Raw genomic sequence first — 20,627 nt, forward strand, 5'->3', positions numbered from 1 at the left:
ACTGCTGGTGGTCTGGGCTGGCAGTGATGACATTAATGACAAAGGTGCCAGGGTAATTAAACAGGACTTCAAGGTGCTGGGTTGATTAGCTGATGGGACAGGAGCACAGCTGGTGTTCGCCTCAGTTCCTGCAGTAGCAGAGATGAATGAGGAGAAGAAGAGGAAACCCCATTTTATCAATAGGTGGCTAAAGGATTGGTGCCATCAGCAGAATTTTTTTTTAACCATGGGGCTATGATCTATGGTACCAAGCCTGCTGATGTCAGATGGGCTTCATCTGTCTAGCAAGGGCAAAAGGACTCTGGCACATAAGTTGTTGAGGCTGATCAGGAGGGCTTTAAATGAGATTTGAAGGGGGAAGGGGTTGAAACCGGGCTCTCAGAGATGAGCCTGAGGGTGGAAAGCCAGAGTTAGAAGTGAAATCAGCAGCCCAGGTGGCCAAGAAGGCCAATGGCATCCTGGCCTGGATCAGGAATGGTGTGGCCAGCAGGAGTAGAGAAGTGATCCCTCCCCTGTACTCAGCACTGGTGAGGCCACAGCTGGAGTGCTGTGTCCAGTTCTGGGCCCCTCAGTTCAGGAAGGATATTGAGGTGCTGGAGCAGGTCCAGAGAAGAGCAACCAGGCTGGTGAAGGGACTCGAGCACAAGTTCTATGAGGAGAGGCTGAGGGAGCTGGGGTTGTTTAGTCTGGAGAAGAGGAGGCTCAGGGGTGACCTCATCACTCTCTACAACTCCCGGAAAGAAGGCTGTTGCCAGGTGGGGGTCGGTCTCTTCTCCCAGGCAACCAGAAGTAGGACAAGAGGGCACAATCTTAAGCTCTGCCAGGGGAGGTTTAGGTTGGATTTTAGGAAGAAATTTTTTACAGAGAGGGTAATCAGGCATTGGAATGGGCTGCCCAGGGAGGTGGTGAATTCACCATTCCTGGAGGTTTTTAAGATGGGACTGGATGTGGCACTTGGCCTGGTAACCATGGCAGTGTTGGATCAAGGGTTGGACTTGATGATCTCAGAGGTCTTTTCCAACCTGGTTGATTGCAGGATTGTATGATTCTATGATTTTCTAAGGTCACTGACAATGTTCATGCAATCAAATTCAAAATCAAAGTAGTCCCAAAATAGGCCTTAGCCTAGGAAGGAGCAGGGAATTCATAATACAGCTGAATTACTTAACAGTGCCAGAAAAATGAAATCCTGAGAAATGGCACACTGAGAGAAGAAAAAGGTAATTAATTCTACTGCACTGGCTGAGAAAGAATTGTTAGTAAGCTTTTCAGAACAGTTTAACATCCACCTAGCAAACTTATTCAAAACTGAAATCTTAAAATCACAACATGCAAGTTCCTCTCATCCTCTCTTTCTTTTGCCTTCTCTCTGCCACCACGCTCCTGGAATAATGCATCGTTATGTATATTCAGTCTGCTTCTCCTGCTAGATTTAGTATCAGCAATATTTACTTTGTAATATCCTTCAAACTGATCTAATCTAAAGAGATAAAGAGTATTTTTATCTTGGAAGAGATACAGGCAATTATACCAAACCAACATAGCTGTCATGACATAAATGAAGTGCAACAGCTCAAGAATTCCCCAATCGCCTTTTTATCTCATCCCTACAGTATGTAGTAGTGAAAATACATATACACAATGGTCCGAAACAAACAAACAAACAAACAAGATAAAAACAGGTGACAAAGGAAATCTGTAGAACATCTCACCAAGTCCACTGCATGCACATTTTACTACTATCGATTAATAGGTGATATGGCAATTACAACCCAGTAGTTATCAAAAACTAATTAGGTGCTAAACTTGTTTAAGCCACAATTCCAAGTGCATTGGTGTTCTCCTGCTATGTAAGATACATGCTTAGAGGAAAAAGATTGCAGTGCTAAATCTAGAGAAAAACAACAAAAAATGTTGTATTTTCTACCAAATGATACAAAAGTTTTCTCCTTTTTCACCTCCATTGCAGCTGTCTCAGGAATAATTTGTTAGAAAAAGAACTTTGAAAATGTTGGACTCAACTAAAATCTAATGACAACATGTTTTCAACATATAGAGCAAAAGTTATTTCTGAGCAGAATATATTGGTTATGATAAGTAGCAATGTAATGTGATCCAATGGATCTGAAAATAAAATACGGCTACTTTGTTCAAAACACACATAATGTACGATGTCTATAATGTATCACGCATTTATGAGTTATGCATGATGAAGGACACTTCATTACTGCTGTGGATATGTCAATTAAGAGGACGTTTCTCACCTTACCGAGAATCAAAAATACCTTCAGTGATACTAATTGGAAGCAGTGGCGCTGGATGATCTGACATGAACTATTTGTTTTACAAGGATACTTGCAGGCTAGTTAACTTATCCATGCAACCACACATCTTCCATCATAAAAATAGATCTTTTTAAGTGCATGAAAGCAAGGATCGTATTTAAGATACATACAATGCATTTGTATGTATTTTAAATATGATGTGAAATGATGTACATATTAATGGCAGTTGCCCACTGTACTTACAGAAAACACAATGATACATAAAAGTAATTCTTAAGTGAAGAAATTATTATGTGTAGACAAAGTAGTAGCTGTACTGTACCATAATCAGTTCCAAATTCAGTTGTAAGAAGGGAAAAAGTAGACAACAGAGATATAACATATACTACTCATGTTGTATGACGTTCAAAAGACTTTTTTTTTAGTTTCTAAATATATCGTCCTTTTCCTACATCTCTCTATTAGTTCATTTCCTACTAATAATAAATAATAATGGCCAGTCTTCGCGAGCGAAGATCCGGGGAAGGTCTTTCCACCTTCCAGCCTGCGCATTGGATTTTTTAGGTGAGACACAGTGTGCGCGGAACTGAGCCCACCCTTTAATCCTAAGGTTCATCTGCCGGGGCCAAGCGAAAGCTTGGACGGTGGCAGCGAGGTCCTTAGGACGTAGGTGGGTTGCCTTTAAGGGCTAACGAGCCCCACCTACCCGGGAGTGGCCCTGACCGGGAATCGAACCCGGGTCTCCGCGGTGATAGCGCGGCGCCTTTACCCCCTAGACCACCAGGGGCTCCACTCATTTCCTACTATCATGCATAAAAAAGCAAGAATAACAACAACACTCAATACTTACAGAGGTTAATGCTTCTACATTGGCACCGGTAACACAAAGGAACCGGACAACATCAAGAATGCCATTGTTTGCTGACAGATGTAAAGGTGTTCTTCCATACTAATGTGGGGAAAGAAGTGTCATTATATTAGTTAAAGAACTTCATTTCAAATTTTATTACTAATAATCAAAGATATTATACAATTGTACATACTGATACATAGCAAAGGTCTTGCAAAACTGCAAGAAAAAGTACTTTTGATTACAGCTTAAGGATAACTGCCTAAAGTGCAATTAAAAACAAAGGATAAAATGACTATTTAAAACATGGGGAACAACTTTACAGCTAAATCCCTCACAACTGTGGAGGAATCCTTTAGAAGTTTTTTGGCTATATTTGAGATTCTCTTTTTAATTCAAGAAAATTTAATTGCATTTTTCTTAATTAAATACTAACCACTTAAACAACACTAATTCCTTAACCTTTAAAACTCTAGGTTCTGTTTCAGTCCAAGTATTACTGAAGATTACATATCTGCAGTCTCTCCCTTCTATTCAAAGGAATAAAAAGAATGAATGAAAGAAGGTAGCCTGAAAAATTATGGGTTTTTTGGTGACAGAGGGAGAGTGCTGTAAAGTATTGCTTTCCCAAATTTTTTTTTTCATTACTTTCTTCACTCACAGCAGGTCTTCACAACATCCACTTCTGGTTTTAACTTTTTTCATTTGACAGCTGATGATTTTAATTATTAAAACTGAAAGTGACTGCACTGGACAATCATCAAGCCAAAAGCCTTATTACTCTTTTTACCTGGCTAATAAACTGCCAGTGCTTTGGAAATAAATAGAAGTGTTAACTAGCAAAGTATTATTGCCAGAACATGTACTTTTCCAGATAGCAACATAAAGATTCCTACAAGTAACTTTTGAACTTTGAAGCACACATAAAATTTAAAGAGGGTAGAGAAAGACATTTAGACCTAAATATCAAGCCCTAAGCACCATAGCCTGTCAGCAGAGCTCAGTGGCTGACGTTGACCTATTCAAACAAAACTTTCCTGAAATAGCTTACTTTTCGCTTAAAGATCTCTAGAAGAAAAGCCACAATGTTAAACCTGTAAAGCGTCACATTTAGTTAATCTCATACACTGCAGCATGAGCACAACAGAAGCAGCAAACAAGGCACTAGCGTCTCGAAGTTAAGGGGCACGTAATTAAACATTCTTTTTGGGAAGCGTTACAACAATTATGGATTGCTTGCACTTCAAGCTGGCAGTCTGACCAATAATCACTGCAATCAATATTTTTAGACTTCCAACATTTAGCGGATTTTTCATAAAAATGTACCAGTCTTCAATTTTGTGTATAAATTACTGTTACATATGAAATCAAGACCAGCAGCAACGCATTTCATCATCTGTTCTTCAGCACCTAGATGCAATCTGCATAACGCAAAGCTATACAGCTAGGAAAGAAAGTTGGCATATCCTTCAGAGCTAAGAGCTGAGTGGCAAAATATACTGTGATAATTCACGTGGGTTCTTTCTTCGTGGATCTTTAATAATTTATTCAACTGAAACAACTTAGGTAAATTTGTGAGGCAAGTCATTTAATGTTCCTGCATTTGGCCATTTCAAGAGACAGAAAAATCAAACGAAAGACTTTTTCATACTAGAGAACTTTACAAGGTCATCTAATGCAATACATGAGCTATTAAACAATGTAGTACAGCACCCATATTCCATTTACCTTATTAGTGACATCCAAACTGCAATTTGCTTCACAGAGTGCCATCACAATAGGCACATTCCCATCTTTGCAGGCCACATGCAAGGGAGTGTTGCCATGTCTGTCCTGGAAATCTACAAAACATCCTTGACTGATGAGAGTTTTAACTACTTCTGTTTGACATCTTCTCACAGCAAGATGCAGGGCTATATGACCATCCTGAAATCACAAGACAGCTTGTGAGTGAAATCTAATAATGCTAAAAATCAAAGTAAATTAGTAAATTGCAAATCAATCTTATGTCACTGGATGCATCACCTTGCCTCAAGAAATACAATGTTTTTAATTTGAAGGTGAGGCAGGGAGATCAGATATAGTATCTGTTGGAACAAATAAGCCATGGGATAAAAGCAAATTTCTATTAAGCCACTAGGCTATGCAGTGGAATGGATGAAATGCAAATACACATTCTTTACTAACAGTTTTCCTAGGAGATAGTGACCAACTGTAACAACTAGCTGAATATTGTAAATTTTATTGAAAACTCTAGTGTTTACTGATAGAAGTTAGTGATGCAAAAGTCATGCAATCTGCTTAGTAATCAGTAAATTTAGAGACAGACAACTGTGTAACAACTTAAAGAGACAACGTAACTGGAAAAAACAATTTAATTGTTTTAGAAGCAAAAACTGTTTTCTGAACTTACTTTAATAACTATGTAGTTAATATTAGCAATAAAGGTAGCTAAAAGGACAACCATACCAAAAATATAAGCAATGAAATTTCAAATTTATTTGTTGGGATTATACCATGAAAGACAAAAACTTATTCTGAATCAAATGAAGTCATATTTTTAAATAGTTCTTATTGGAAATGGGTATGATCTGTCAAATCCATAGGAATCAAATGCATCAAATGCAATCAAATGCATCAAATGCAATTAAATGCATCAAATGCAACCAGCAAATCCATCTCTTTTAAGTTGACAGTTTGTTGCCAATTACAGAACCCAATGTTCCCACCGTTTTTCAAAGAGTGTAACTCATGAAGTGGTTACTGATAAGGAGCTAATGAATCATTGTAGTGGGCTGACCCTGTCTAGAAGCCACGTACCCAGGTACTAAAGCTGCTCCCTCACTCTCCCTCTGCAACTGGACAGAGGAGAGAGAAAAAACAGCTAAGGATTCATGAGTTAACAGCTGGGAGAAGTCACTTAATGATTACCTTCACAGGCAAAACAGATCAAAGTGAGGATAGTACTTAAATTTATTACTAACAGGATAAGAGCCAAAGAGTGAGATATAAAACAATCTTAAAGCCACTTTCCCCCCACCTCTCCTTCCTTCTATGTTCTCCCTCCTCCCCCCCAGCAGTGCAGGGGGATGGGGAATAGGGGTTATGGTCAGTTGTTTCTGCTGCTGCTCAGGGAGAGGAGTCCTTCCCCTGCTCCTGTGGGGTCCCTCCCACAGGAGACAGTCCTTGATGGACCTCTCCAGCAGGAGTCCATCCCTCAGGCAGCAGTTCTTCCCAAACTGTTGTCCTGTGGGTCACTCCTCCATGGGGTGCAGTCCTTCAGGAATGAGCTGCTCTACTGTGGGTCCCCCACAGGGGCCACAAGTCCTACCCAGGGAAAACCTGAAGACTGCTCCAGAGTGGGCTGCTTTCTCCATGGGCTGCAGGGCCTGCTCCATCTTAGCCTCCTTCATGCATCCACCTGCTCCAGGACGGGCTCCTCCATGGGCTGCAGGTGGGTGTCTGCACCTCGATGGTCCTCCATTGGCTGCAGGGGCACAGCTGCCCCACCATGGTCTGCACCACGGGCTGCAGGGCCTCAGCTCCAGTGGCTGGAGCACCTCCTGCCCCTCCTTCTGCATTGACCTTGGTGTCTACCTTGCTGTTCACATATTCTCACTCTGCTCTCCCCTGGCTGGAATTCTTTCTATGCCACAACCTTGTTCTTAAATATGTTATCACAGAGGTGTTATTGTTACTACTAATTGACTCAGCCTTGGCCAGCAGCTGGAAGTCCGTCCTGGAGCCGGTTGGCATTGGCTCTATTGGACAGGGGAAGCTTCTAGCAGCTTCTAACAGAAGCCACCCCTGTAGCCCCCCTGCTACCAAATCCCAGACACAGAAACCCATTACAATCTGCAGAAACTGAAGCGCAGAAAAATAATCAGTGGACAACCATAAAAACTACTGCAGTCATCAACAGTCTCTGTGTGAACTACTAAGAAAGGAAATTCACGTCACAGAAACAATGCTGACTGGCACACTTGAGGCAATTCAGAGATATGTCTCTGTGACACCTGTGACCTTGGACGTAACTAACCTTGTCTGTTGCATGAAGGTCAGCCCTGTGTTCTGCCAAGCATTCCACAATATCATGGTAGCCCCTAGCAGATGCTGTCAAGAGCGGAGTCTCCCCTTCTTTGTTTTTAATGTTTACATTGCAACCTGCTTCACAGAGTGCTTTGGCAACAGAGTAGTAGCCGTGCCAAGCAGCACAATGCAGTGGGGTTTCTTCTTCCTGCCAACATGGAAAATTAAAAAAAACAGAGCTGAACCAGACTCGAGGGAGAACAATTCCCAACTTTAAAATACAGAAAGATGACATGAAAAAAAAGACAGTCTGCTAAGTAAGCCCTATAAAAAGATGTTGTAATTTCTAATATTGACATTCTCAAAGCAAGAATAACTTCAGCTGACATACCAAGTGATTATGATACCTTCCATGTCAGCAAACTTTAAATGTATCCATGGTCCTGAAGCTAACTGTCTTGGTCTCTCACTTGAAAACCGATCCTAATTCACAAGCAACTTCTACATCCTGTGTGCTGAGAGTAATCCAGTATTTAAAACAGACTGATCAGCAAGGAGATGCAAATCCCACTAGACTTGCAGTATGAGGTAGATCATCTTGCTTACTGTGTTCAGAAAGCACATCCCAATGATCTAGGAACGTAGGTACTTGGAAACCTGAGTTCTTTAAACACACATCACAACAATTCTTCAAAATGTCTGCCTTTTGAGTTCAGTTGCGACTGAAGTACTATTTTGCTTTTTGCTTTAACACAGGAAACTTCAAAATGTTCACGTGCAATCTCATTGTACATCAGAATGGCTAGGTGGAACTATTAAGAAACTCAAATGTTTCACAAAAAATATGCTAAAAGTAGCCCACTGAAAAGCAGAGAGGATTAAAACCCACCAAAGAAGTATCTGGATCAAATTCTAAGAAGTGGGATCTCCTTTCTCTACCTGGCAAGTACCAATAAGGAGACAATTGATGCTGATATTAGCAGAGGACTTGCACTGTACTCAAGGTTTCTGTAAAAATCAAGGATAAAGAAATAGACAAAGAGCATGTCCTGTGCTTCTTTGGCCTAGGGTTGTTTGAAAAATATAAAGGTAGTCCTAGAGGATGCAGCACTTGGGGAGGCTTGTGGAACTCACACAGTTAAATTTGGGTCAAGTGGATTTTCTTTTTCTATTAAGCCTCTTCCTTCTTGTTTTTTTGACAACAGTTCAGAGCTTTAAAGAAACTCTACCAAGCCCTCCCCTGATTTTCAAAAATGAGCTTGACACTGCAGAAAAATCCCATGGCAGCTAAAACCAAGCAGAAATCAAGGTGAAAACTAATAAAAATCTCTAGCTGAACTGACAGAGCACATACCACTCTCTATTCCTTTGTGATAATGAGTTTCTCCACCTTTAAGCTTTCATTTTTTAGAGAACTTGTTTCATAACAGTAGTAGCTTCTCACAGGTTTTTTGCATAGTCTTTATCTATTAAGAACCATCAAAACCTCCATAATTCTGTTAATTTTTTTTTTCAAATGCAAACATGCCAGAGGCTACAAGGCAAGAGTCAGAGTTTTGACCACTCGTATAAAGCCTTATTTATTGAAAAAACCCAAACAGCGTTCATGACTCACCTTGTCTTGAAAGTCTGGATTGGATCCAACGCTACAGAGAAACTGAACCACATCCACGTGCCCATACCGAGCTGCAACATGGAGAGCGGTCTCCCCAGACTGCAATTACAGAACGTGCCAGTGTAATTTTGTATGTCACGTCTAGATATACACTGCCTGTACACCACGTACAACCTGAGTGCCTGTGTGCTGCACGGGATACTCCTCCCCCTCCACAACATAGATGCGCAGCTCTGGTCAGCAGAGCTTACAAACCAGTTGTACATGAAGTATATATATACCACCACCTGACAAACAGTTATTTCTTCAAAGGTTTTCTTTTTTCAGAACCTATTTTCCTACATTATTTGTTCCAAATCACAGCCACAATGGGATTTCTGAGCAATATGAGGAGGAACCTGTGTGTGCAATTGTTGTTGAAACGGATGTCCTATTTCTATTCATACTATTTCCATATGCAACGCCACCCCCTCCTGCATATTCAAATGTAAGGAACTGGCCTGACACACCTGGGTATATCCTGGTGCATATTGGTCATTCTGTCTAATTATTTACAACACTTTTTTTAAATTATATGAAAAAGAAACGATATTTTTATTAAGAGAGTAACCTCTTTCATAGTAGCCCTATCAGGGGTCACACTAATTTTCCTAATGTACCTTGCCTTGCACTAGTTTCCTCAAAAAAGCAAACTGTTTCACAAGTAAAATTGCTTCTGTACTGGAGCTTTGGCTAGTATAAAAACAGTGCTATGGTATAAGACTAACAGCAACTAGTTTCTAGGGCAAATGTTGCTCAAATAACACTGCTGAAGACAAGGTAAGTGCTCATCAGCTATAAATTGTTAGGCTTCCTTATACTCAACTTAATAACAGTCAAATTTACTTGTCAGACAAAAGTGATTTTCAATCAAAAAGAGTGAAAAACAGAATCACGATTTCACCCTTAGTTCCAATGAGAAATCTAGTCTTCAAGTGAAAATTAATTTAGATTTGTACTTCCCCACCTACCCACCATGTACTCACCACATTTAACATGCACGCTTGGCTAACATTTGTCAGGAAAATAATCAGTACATCCAGCTCCTATAAAGTTCTGTTATAACAGTCCTCTATGTCAGCTCAGAAAACCACACTCAAAAGGCCAGTTACCTTCTTGGAATTACGGCCCAGCTGAAAATCATTCCAACTGAAAAACCTCTCTCTTTGCTAAGATAAAATTATAGAAAAAGGCTTACCTTATCCTTAACATCCAAAGGACATTCATTATCATTGAGAAATTTCAGTGTTTCTACATGACCATGTCGAGAAGCCCAATAGATTGCATTAGATCCAGCCTGCCAAAAATATTTGATTTGAAAAGTTATTAATCAATTTAGAATCCCAATTCTAGATGTTCAGCGGAGGTATACATGCACGTAGATGTACACAGATACACTGAAAAGCTATTCAAGCTTATATGAACACATTCACTTCTGAAAAAAATTTCAAATTGGTTTAACAACCCCACATACTGACAGTGACAACAAAAACCTCTATGCAAGGATGATTAACAGGATTACTAACTGTTAGCAAGGATAATCCTCTTCTCCCTTGTTAGGGAATTTTTTAGAACAAACAGTCATGAGAAAAAAACCTTTCTTCTGCTTACTTTGCCATCTACTAGACGGAGAAGCAGACAGTTGTTCAAGTTTGCTTTAAATGAAAACTAGGATGTTACAGCACATTTTGAAAAAAAAGCTAGTTGCAAAGCATATCCTCCATCAAATATGAGTTTTAGTTGTGATATTCCCCATGGCTAAAGTGTGTATTTATCATTTCATATTAAATAGAGTTCACATTTGTATTTTAGGGCAATCACTAATTTGAACTAATTGAGGCAGTTTTGTAAGCATGAACTACATTTTAAGATTAGTATTATTTTAATTACTTCAGCTAATTAAGTGATTAAAAACAGAGGATATGCACTCATAACAAACGACATTACTAAAGATTTGTCTTTATGTTTTTGCTGTGGAAGACAAAAAACAGGATCTACAGCTCAGATTTTTTAATTTCCAATATAACTTGGAAATACAAACTGCTTGTCTCCTGCTAACTGTACTGAAAATCTTATAAAGAACAGTTGACAAAGCAGAACCCCAACCTTATCTTGAACATCAATACGAGATCCACGCTTTAAAAGCAACTGAAGCATCTGAATGTTTCCACAGCCAGCAGCAATCAGTAGTGGAGGTGTTCCATGCTAATAACAAAATACAAGCAAGAATGACATAATTAATTTTTGAAGGATTAAGGAAAGAGCGTAAGAGAAGTCAGGTATTGAATGTTATCTCTGGATTTCTACTTTCAAATTAAGTCTTCAGGAAATATTATATGAGAATAATTTATCCCTTTATTAAAAAAAAAATTATTGCACAGCAATTTTCCATATTTTTGAGCTGAGTTCACATTATACGAGGTATCACACACTAAATGTATGCTTTTCAAATTAGGACTATTAATGTTAATACTAGTTTGGCAAGAACACTCCTCTTTGCATCCTTGTAGCTACCACACCACCACAAAGCCACCAGCAACATCTAGGAAAGTTAAATGGGACTTCACCATTAAAACAAAAAATACAGTGATTTCTTAAATGGTTCAAGACCCCACCACAATAAAATAACAGACACTTTACTTTTATATTGCTCTTTATGAATATTTCTCAAAGTAATTTGTAATGAAGGCCAATGTAAGCATTCAAAAAAGTGAAAATTAGAGCAGAGGTGATTTATCCAAGGTTAAACAGCTGAGCCAGCACAAGAAATTTGGTCTCCTGGCCTCAGCTCCAGGACTACTGTTAGTGCAGCAGCAGTGCACTGAAATACTGTAGTGGGCAAGCAATTTCTTTACTGAAAATGAACACCACCATCTAACATTAGGTTCACATAACCTTTTTCTGCAATTTAGAACTTCTGTTTCTAACAACACTTTACAAAATCAGTTTTGGCAGCCTGGTTATTCCTATATATTCTGCCATCTTCATCTGCCACAAGAAACAGCAACTGCAGAAGAAAGCAAAGCTGATATCTGATATACTACAATTCTTGACAATAGATTTAAGTAAAACCTTTCAAAGGCCTAGGCAAAAAGGCCTTTGAGGCCATTTTAGGCTCCATTTTAATGTAGCTTAAGAAGACTGAACACACAGCACGTTAAATTTCTCCTAAAAAAAGGCAGAATTATTTTCCATCCCCTTGTCTTTTCAGTTCAGGTGTTACATTTCTATTTTACAACCATGTGGCTCTATCCAACAGGATTATAGCTAGTCCCCACGCACCTCAACACAGACCCACACTACCTTGTTGGGTTGATTGACATCGTAATTTGTCAGAGATCCCAGAAGGTGCTGCAATCCAGGTACATTGTCATCATTGATGGCATGAATAATAGCTTTCATCACAAAAGAATCTTCTTCATCCTTGCAATTAAATGAGAAAGAAGAAAAATTATCAGCTTCAAGAAAAAATCCCTATCTCAACAGTTGCCAAGACATCTAAAAAAATTAAACCCTAAAATTTTCAAAGTATTTTTTTATAAAAGAGTGCTTCAGCTGCAAGTTGTAATCCTTCATGAAACATATGGCTAACATGTACATATGTTATTCGAAAACCCACACCAAAAACCCCCACACTTCTTCTAGTACAATTTACTTCCCTCTTTTTCACACAAATCCCCATTACTCACTGAGATTCCAAATAGGTTCTTTTATTAGGTGTATTCTTTTTTCCTCCTAGGACTTTGAATAGATGGAATACTTGCATGACAGGAAACTAATTCCATGCATATATGTGAACATTAAAAAAACCAAGAGGTACACAAATACCAACTGAAGCGTCAGGTTTTGTGCCATCCACAAATATGACACAGAAGAGGTACTTTGGACCAAACTTTCATCTATTCCAAGGGATCAGTTAAAAATCTAGAATGTAGATACCTCTGCAGGTTTAACTTTATTTTTATCCTATACACTAAAAGAACTGAAATTCAGAGAGCCCATTATTTGGATTGCTCTTACCTCCTCTCTCCTGAGGTTTCAGATTTTTTTAGGACACTAACATTAGGCTACAATCCTTTCTGCTGGAACACAGGAGTGAAATGCTGATCCAGTGTTAAAAGACATACAGATAGCTGAGGTGGGGGAGAGGGTAGGGAAAGGAAGGCAAGAAGATAGAACAAAGAGTACAGAAGCAGAAAGAGAAGGAAAAGTGGAAACATGAACACCAAGTTACACAGAAGGGACACAGGGAAGATAATATGCATAAAAAGGGCTCTGAAGAATTTTTGAAGTTTGATCCTGTTAATGCACAGAAAATTTATGAAGTATGTATTAGAACTTGTGGAGTAAGCTAAAAAGAATGCTTTTGGATTTACAAGCATTTGCAATTGCAAAACATACAGCAATTGCTCTCAACTACTCAACACTAGTAGTCATATATAAAACCAGAAACTGAATACTGGTCAACTTTAAAATTTCTTCCTTAAATAACTGCTTGTTGTGATACTGCTGTCTAGCATTCAGTGGATTTAAGAGGGACTTGATGATTTTGAATATTCAGTTTAAAAAAAAGGAAATATAAGGAATATTATTTTACTGTACACAGTGAGTAAATTCAAATGCCACTTTTTCACATTACAGTTGCTACAGTACAAAAAATCCTCCTGAATCAAATTTCAAAACCAAGACAGATGAATTTTTGACACTAGCTATCGGCCTCAGCATGGTAATTAATGAGGAAAATTTCAAGGTTTGTGCTATGCAGAAGATCAAACTATGGGTAAATGACCTCTGTAGCCTTAAAATCGATTTCTTCCTGCATACGAGATTAATTAATTATTTACATTTTCAATAGCCCAATATTTCAACTAATTGGAAACTTGTAAATTTCATCTGCAGTAAAATGTTCTAAACATATAAGAACACACTTACCAGAGTATCATCACTTCTAGCGACACTCATGTTACTTCTGGACAAAAAAGATCTTGATAATCTTTGGCACAAGGATATTAAGCGCACTGATTGCTTTGTAAAAACAATAAGAAAAAAAAGTATGTAAAAAATTAAAACAGATACTGGTGATAAAATGCTATTGCAGAGATTTTAAAGGACTTAGCAAAACAAACCGAAGTTTGATTTCAAAACCCCCATCTGCTTTGTATATTGCATTTGAAACTTCAACTTCTTTTGGCATTTATAATCCAAACAGAAGCACAAAACAAACAGTCCACATGCACACAAGCATTTGTATGCAGATCATTTACAAAGAAGCCTTCTCCCATACCACCATGCTCAAACAATTTATTCCAAATGACAGAGGAATGTGCTGCTTCTTCCATCTTCTCCAGTCCTACATGCACTGATGTTTCCCTGGAGCAGGCAATGCTACTGCATTTGTATGTGCAACATTTTGATGCATTATTGAATGACTTACTTTCCATTTTCGTCGTGCTGCAAACTTTTTGAACTTCTCCATATTCACTGCAGAAGCTTTTCTGCTAAGTGCTTGCTGGGTGTCTTTAGGCTATGAGCAAAAGAAAAATGAAGCTGTTCTAAAATATCCCTTATTTTCTGTATGTAAAACTCTGTCCTTCAGTGATGGTTTCCACTCATATTATAATAGTACCCTAATCATACTATAATAATAAAGTAATTGTAAGCACATAATTTTAACATCCACAGTATAGTGTGGCATACATATAGAATTTCTTGAGAAAATGCCCCAAAGGAAATCCAGACCTAAGAATATTCTATGCAATACAAAACACAAATGTGTTTTGATCATTTTAAATACATAATGTTTTTGTTCATTTTAAATACAACAAAAAACCCCCCATCAGAACATTCAGCTTTGTCCTTTACCTCCTTCTCTGATGGAGGCATTTGATTTCTAAGATAAATCTTGTCTTCTGGGAAGGTTTCCTGGCTGATTTTAAATGCAGTCAAATTTTGTTACAGTTTCAGCTCAATGACCTGGACGCTGCTGAACAACTCCCCCCAGTAAAACAACAACAACAACAACATCATCATCACCCCGACCAGTGCAGCAAGCTCTAGGGCTGCATCCTTTGAACTTTCTGATGGCTAATGCTAAGAACCAATGACTAATGGAGCGTACAAAATTTTCCATTTTATGATCCCATATTTGACGTCATTTTTATGGGGAAATCATGGAAAGGCTTGGGTTGAAATGAACCTTAAAGATCATCTAGTTTTAACCTCCCCTGCCACAGAAATGCAGGTAAAGATAGTGATGGGAAAGGGGAAAAGATGATAAGACCAGTGGGGTGGTAACAGAATGCTTGGAAAGTTAAGGTATAAAGCAAAATAACAGAGTACAAAACAATCCGTCTCTTTGCAGGAGTGTTAGCCTTGGTCCCTGAGAGACAAACCCGGACAATTCCTGCTGCAGTGGTTTAAAATATCATTTCAGTATGTTCAACACATTTCAACTATTAAAGATTACCTAAACAAAAATTCAGAAAAATGTAGTGTTTGGCATACTGATGTAGAAATGCCTGCCCTAGGATGTTGTACTGTGAACTGGAGCAGCTGTGACACAGATAAATATTCTGCTAACTGGTTCTCTAGGAAGTGGAATAGGGTCAAATACCCACTGTGCATCTCCAAGACTTGGGAAAGGGGTTTACTACCTGAAGGGGTTTACTACTCACAATCAGGGTGGGATACGGAATAAAAAAAATTAACTGCCAGGTTACCCCTTGAAAAGGATGATAGGTGCCATTTTCTCCCTCTCAACCTAGTAGCACCACATCAGCTTGCTCCAAACCAAACACTAAAACACTGAAGAAGTGGGTCACCAACCCGCATCAACTGCTTTCTTCAGTCTAAAGGGGAAGGACAAAAGAGAGATTGCTCTTTTTTCCCCAAGCTAAATAAGAGGTTTAGAAGATGAAAAATTAGAGGAAATTGGACTGGATTCAGAGAATGTATCTTTGTCAATGCAATGTCCTCTGAAGGTTAGCTTCTCTGCCTGAGCATGTTTTTAAACCCAGTGGTAGACTACTATTGCTAAGTTAACAGAGTATATATTAAGGAAGTCCACATTCTGCATGTGTTAATTTTCATACAGACAGCTTTCCAAAACAGTAAGTTATATTAAATAATTATGCCAATTTTCCTTGTTAAGGAACTTGAAAAGTGAACACATAGTATGAAATGAGGAATGATTAAAAACAGGACAAAAGAGAATGAATTAAATGCTAACCTTGATCCAAGGATGCAGCAAACTGTCTTGAATAGTCATTCTCTTCCTTTAAGACAATAAAAGACAGAACTGCTCAGATACCAAAAAATATATACTGCCTTATGTTCATTAAACTAACATCTCAAAATATCATGTAATTTAAAATACTAGATATATATGCTGCAACAGTGCATACACATGTAAAACAACTCACTTTGGATCCTTGACTAGAAGTCTTCGTATGAAATCTTTAGCTAGGGCACTGGTATTACTGAAGAATTCTTCTTCAAATTCATAATTCACAGCAGACACATTTGCTAATGTTTCCTGTTTGGTTTCTCCAAGAAATGGAGATGCACCACTTAGACTGCAAGACAGGCAGAACATTTCTCTCATTACGTGTTGTAGCATTACTGCTTCAACCCTCTGATATCAAATAACAGTAGGAAGTGAACATTTCTATTTTCCACTTTAAGGCTGCAAACGTGCTTTCAGGAAGATGTGAACTAGCAGGGTAAAAACTTTGCTGTAATTTCAAAGAATACTGGTCAAGATAAAGATGTAGGACAGTTACCTACAGATTTGAGGAGTTTTCAGTGCTATCTCAATGCTGCTCAGTGGCAATTCTTCCAATAATTACACTATTGCTTTTATCATCATACAATTTGAATCAGGATGTGCAATTAAAATGGCTTGACTTGTACAGACACCACCAAAATCCCAGATGACAGAATGAGAATTAAAAAAACCCAGCATTTGCAAGAAGCACCCATAGATTTTTGTACTTACAGAATATAAGTTATTACACCAATGCTCCTGGATTGAAGGAAAAACAAACAAAAAAAGGATGAGGGAGAGGAGAGAGAAACAGATGAGAGAGAGAGGAGAGAAAAAAAGAGGTTAGAACATAAGAATAACCACAAGAGACTTGTTTCAGGTAAGGTCCAATAACTTACCACATATCTGCTTCAAGACCAAGAGGTTCATAATTTACTATTTCAGGAGCTAAAGGAAAAAGCAGGAAGATCAGTACCTAGTCAAAGAACAGATCTAGGTCTGACTCTGAGCCTATGTATGTCAGAGTTAATAAGCTAAGATACTGATAGATAAACATCTTAATGCAAGCCTAAGTTGAAACCAAATTCTGCAAATTGCTTATTTAAATTTAAAAATGTCATGAATTACATATAAATTACATAATCTGTAAATCAGTAAACCAAGCTAAGCCACAAATTCTGCTTCAGAGACTGAGAATGAATAGTTTGAAAAAAAGACAGTTTTCTCACCAACAAACTCTGGAGTTCCAAAGATATTTTTGAATTCATTTCCAAAGTCAATTTTGTGGGCTAAGCCAAAGTCAATAATCTTGATTCGAGGCTTTGGTACATTCCTGTCCAACAACATTATATTTTCAGGCTTTGAGAAGGAGGAAGGGGGAAAGAAAGAGAGATTACACATAGGTATCAGTATTTGTCAGCACTGAACACTTCTCTTTACCTCCTTTAGACCTCAGAAAAATCCTGTCTTTTCCTATTATGATCTAACATATGCTAAAAATTACTACGGTAAAATAGGGTTTCATGCTGATGCTGGAGTGCTATGATTTCTACAGAGCCATGACTTTACTGCCTGTAGATACCACAGTTGCAGTTTCCATGTGGACTGACCCTAAGTGAAATACACAGCCTTCAGTAAAGAGCACAGCCCCTGTACTACAGCCATTCCAGCAGTGTTGGGAGCTTGCAAGAAACAAAGACCTAGTTACCGGGCTAGGTTTATATTAGCCCCTGAAAGAGTTTTCTTTCACACACATAAGCAATCAGGGAGGTGCATCTTGTTGCCTTTGGATCTCTCAGGGAAACTTTTGGAGTGGTCTGACTCCCAGATTTTAAGGCACAACATACTTTCGAAAAAAGGAAAAAGAGCAGGATGTCCTTTCTTTTCCACCTTATTTTGAAATATGCAAAACCAGGATAAAGAAGATAAAACATCAAGATTATCAGCAACAGAACCTGCTTCTACACTGCCTCACTTTAACTACCATACAGAACCAGCTATTTAATCTCCATATCCTGTCACGTGTATAAGGTGGTGTACTCTGAAGAGGTCCTTGAGCTACATCCATCTTGTTCACGTTTTTAAGGGTTTCTGAAGTCAATAAGGACAGCTCTTCCTCATCACTCTTCTTTTACCTCTCTGTCCCAAATACAGGAGCAGATATGTGCAAATGCAATTTTCTTCATTTCCTCCTTGTATTTCTATTGCATACTTTTATTGTTCTGCACATTTTAATTTTTGCTGCCTCTTTTAATTTACAAATTTTTGGTATCCAGTGCAAGGATGACTTGTTTTATTACAAACACCTTGGAAAAATTAACATTTCACATTGTAAGAAATACATTCCTTACTAGCTTTACGATTCTTTTCTCTTGCTGACTGTCACACAAAGACCAAATACACTACTGAGGTAATGTAGAGGAAACTGGAAAAGGTGTGCTTACCATGAAATCCATTCCTTTCCCTACCTCACCCCCAAAACACTGCAAACCTTTCAGAACTATACTGCAATGTAATATCATCACTCCTTTTCCTATTATAGATATAACTGCCAATTTCAGCAGACTTCAGGGAAAGTTTAGTTGCCTGCATCTGGAAGAGATCTTACAGAGAAAAAGATTCTGAAACATTAAAAAGCAGCAGCTGAGTTTAGATAGGAAAAGCTCTGCTTTCATTACCAAAAGGATACATTTAACAGCTTTTCTGAAACAAACATAAAAGCCCCCAAAAGAAAAAAAACAGAAGAGGAAATTATTTGCTGTCTTCTCCACAAAAATCTTTTTACTTAACTTTGTATAGTTTTAATTTAGTGCCTACAAATAATATTCATGTGAACATAAATGTCCACATGAACAGTAAAAAAACCCCAAACAAACCCATCAGTTAAAAAAGGCATCCTGTTCTCCTTAAAAAAAAAACCAAAAAACCACTAACAAAAACATAGTTCTCATTTTTATTTCAGGTTTGTTTTCTCAGAATAGTTTAATTTCGTGAGAAGCCGCCATTTCCCCTGAAGAATCTTACATTAAAAACAGACGGGAACTATTTACAGTTCAGTAACTTCTTTCCACTGGCTGAGCTTTCCCCTGTCTACATAAAAGCTAACAAAACAAAGCTACACCCAAGATCTGCCTGACGGCTGATTTGCAGTGAGCATTACAAAGGATTTTAACGGATGTTGCTTACAGTTGTTGAAGTTCATATCAACTCAACATACCTTAAGATCAAAGTGGGCGATTTGCAGAGAGTGGAGATACTGAACGCCATTAAGTATCTGTTTGAGAAATTCTGTGGCTTCTTCCTCCGTGAGAGATTCTTTCTCGGCTAAGAAGTCGAAGAGCTCTCCCCCTGCAACTCTTGGAGAGCAGAAGCAGAGTTACTGACAAGCTTGTTTTAACTAAAGGGTTCCTTTTAGCATGACTGTTCTCAAACCAGCCTTGAAAAAAGAATCCATATACTTTAAAGGCTGTCAATACCAGAAAAAATGATGAAAATTACTTAATTCAATAAACAAAATAGTTAGTAATCCCCCTTCCTCTCCCTGAAAAGAATACATTAAAAAGAGTTTTATTTTCAGACAAAAAAAAGTTTAAAACCCACAATGGTTGACAGGATCTAAATTCAAATTAAGTAAACCCCTCCTCTCTGTATGCACATTTAAAAGAATAAGATCAAATGTGAAGCAACTATACTCAAAATATACTAATGTAATGGGACATTATCTAGAAAATAAAACATGAATTGGCTCATATCAGTAAAACATCAGATTTCCACACCCTCATTCAATTCAAGATACAAATTTAGAGCTTACTTTGAAATAATTACTGGCAGCTGTTCTACTATTCAGTTTCTAAACTCCTCAAAGCATTTAAATCTTTGAAAATATATTCTGTTCTTTGAAGTAGTGTATTACATTCAATACCTATGTTGTATTTGTACTCTAACATTACCACAGCTTTTCTACAAGGAAAAGCCCTTAAGACTATTTCCAGCATGTGTACTAGCTGCATAGACAGAAAGGAAAGAGGTAAGAGAGGGTACATAAGCACATCTAGATTTTGCATGTGAGAGAGAGAAGAATAAACTGCAGATGACTCTCTTCTCAGCTCAGTCAAGCAGCTGTTGACTCATTCAACAGCATGAGAGATACTGAAGTGATAGGAAACAGGAAGCACAGCTATTCTTAAATAACAGACAATAACCTTGTTTAAGGACATATAAGAAGATAACTTCCCACTGTGGGAAACTATTTTCCCCATCTATAAAAGCAGCACTATTACCTAGAAATGTGTTAGAAACTGCAAAGATTGTCATAATACCCCCTATATTTTGCATTTTATTGATATTAAATTCAGAAAATGCAACCTAACTTACATTGTTTTTCTCTAGGGAAAAAATAATTTCACAATTTAAAGTTTTAAATTTTTAAATTTATATTTTTTTAAACTTTAAAATAAGTTCACAATTTAAAACTGATTATGAAACATGATGGGATTCACATGTGACAACAGCTAAACAGCTGGGGCAGATTTCTGGAAACACATT

The 20,627-nt window shown here is 37.9% G+C and overlaps 1 protein-coding gene across 1 annotated transcript in view; it reads right to left on the reverse strand.

Annotated features, from left to right (window-relative positions):
* DAPK1 (death associated protein kinase 1) overlaps window positions 1-20,627 on the reverse strand; it is an 89,797-nt gene that overhangs the window by 19,710 nt on the left and 49,460 nt on the right. Inside the window, exons 4-18 of the mRNA XM_050329691.1 lie at window positions 19,300-19,438; window positions 17,312-17,441; window positions 16,982-17,030; window positions 16,815-16,841; window positions 16,240-16,392; window positions 16,047-16,092; window positions 14,253-14,342; window positions 13,751-13,843; window positions 12,122-12,241; window positions 10,925-11,023; window positions 10,017-10,115; window positions 8,780-8,878; window positions 7,175-7,372; window positions 4,864-5,061; window positions 3,136-3,234 (exon numbers count right to left, since the gene is read on the reverse strand). Coding sequence (XP_050185648.1) covers window positions 3,136-3,234; window positions 4,864-5,061; window positions 7,175-7,372; window positions 8,780-8,878; window positions 10,017-10,115; window positions 10,925-11,023; window positions 12,122-12,241; window positions 13,751-13,843; window positions 14,253-14,342; window positions 16,047-16,092; window positions 16,240-16,392; window positions 16,815-16,841; window positions 16,982-17,030; window positions 17,312-17,441; window positions 19,300-19,438 — 1,639 coding nt within the window. The remainder of the gene's footprint in view (window positions 1-3,135; window positions 3,235-4,863; window positions 5,062-7,174; window positions 7,373-8,779; window positions 8,879-10,016; window positions 10,116-10,924; window positions 11,024-12,121; window positions 12,242-13,750; window positions 13,844-14,252; window positions 14,343-16,046; window positions 16,093-16,239; window positions 16,393-16,814; window positions 16,842-16,981; window positions 17,031-17,311; window positions 17,442-19,299; window positions 19,439-20,627) is intronic.

Source organism: Myiozetetes cayanensis, unplaced genomic scaffold, assembly GCF_022539395.1.
Source record: "Myiozetetes cayanensis isolate MyiCay16 unplaced genomic scaffold, myiCay2020 scf4, whole genome shotgun sequence".
In the NCBI taxonomy this organism is placed as follows: domain Eukaryota; kingdom Metazoa; phylum Chordata; class Aves; order Passeriformes; family Tyrannidae; genus Myiozetetes; species Myiozetetes cayanensis.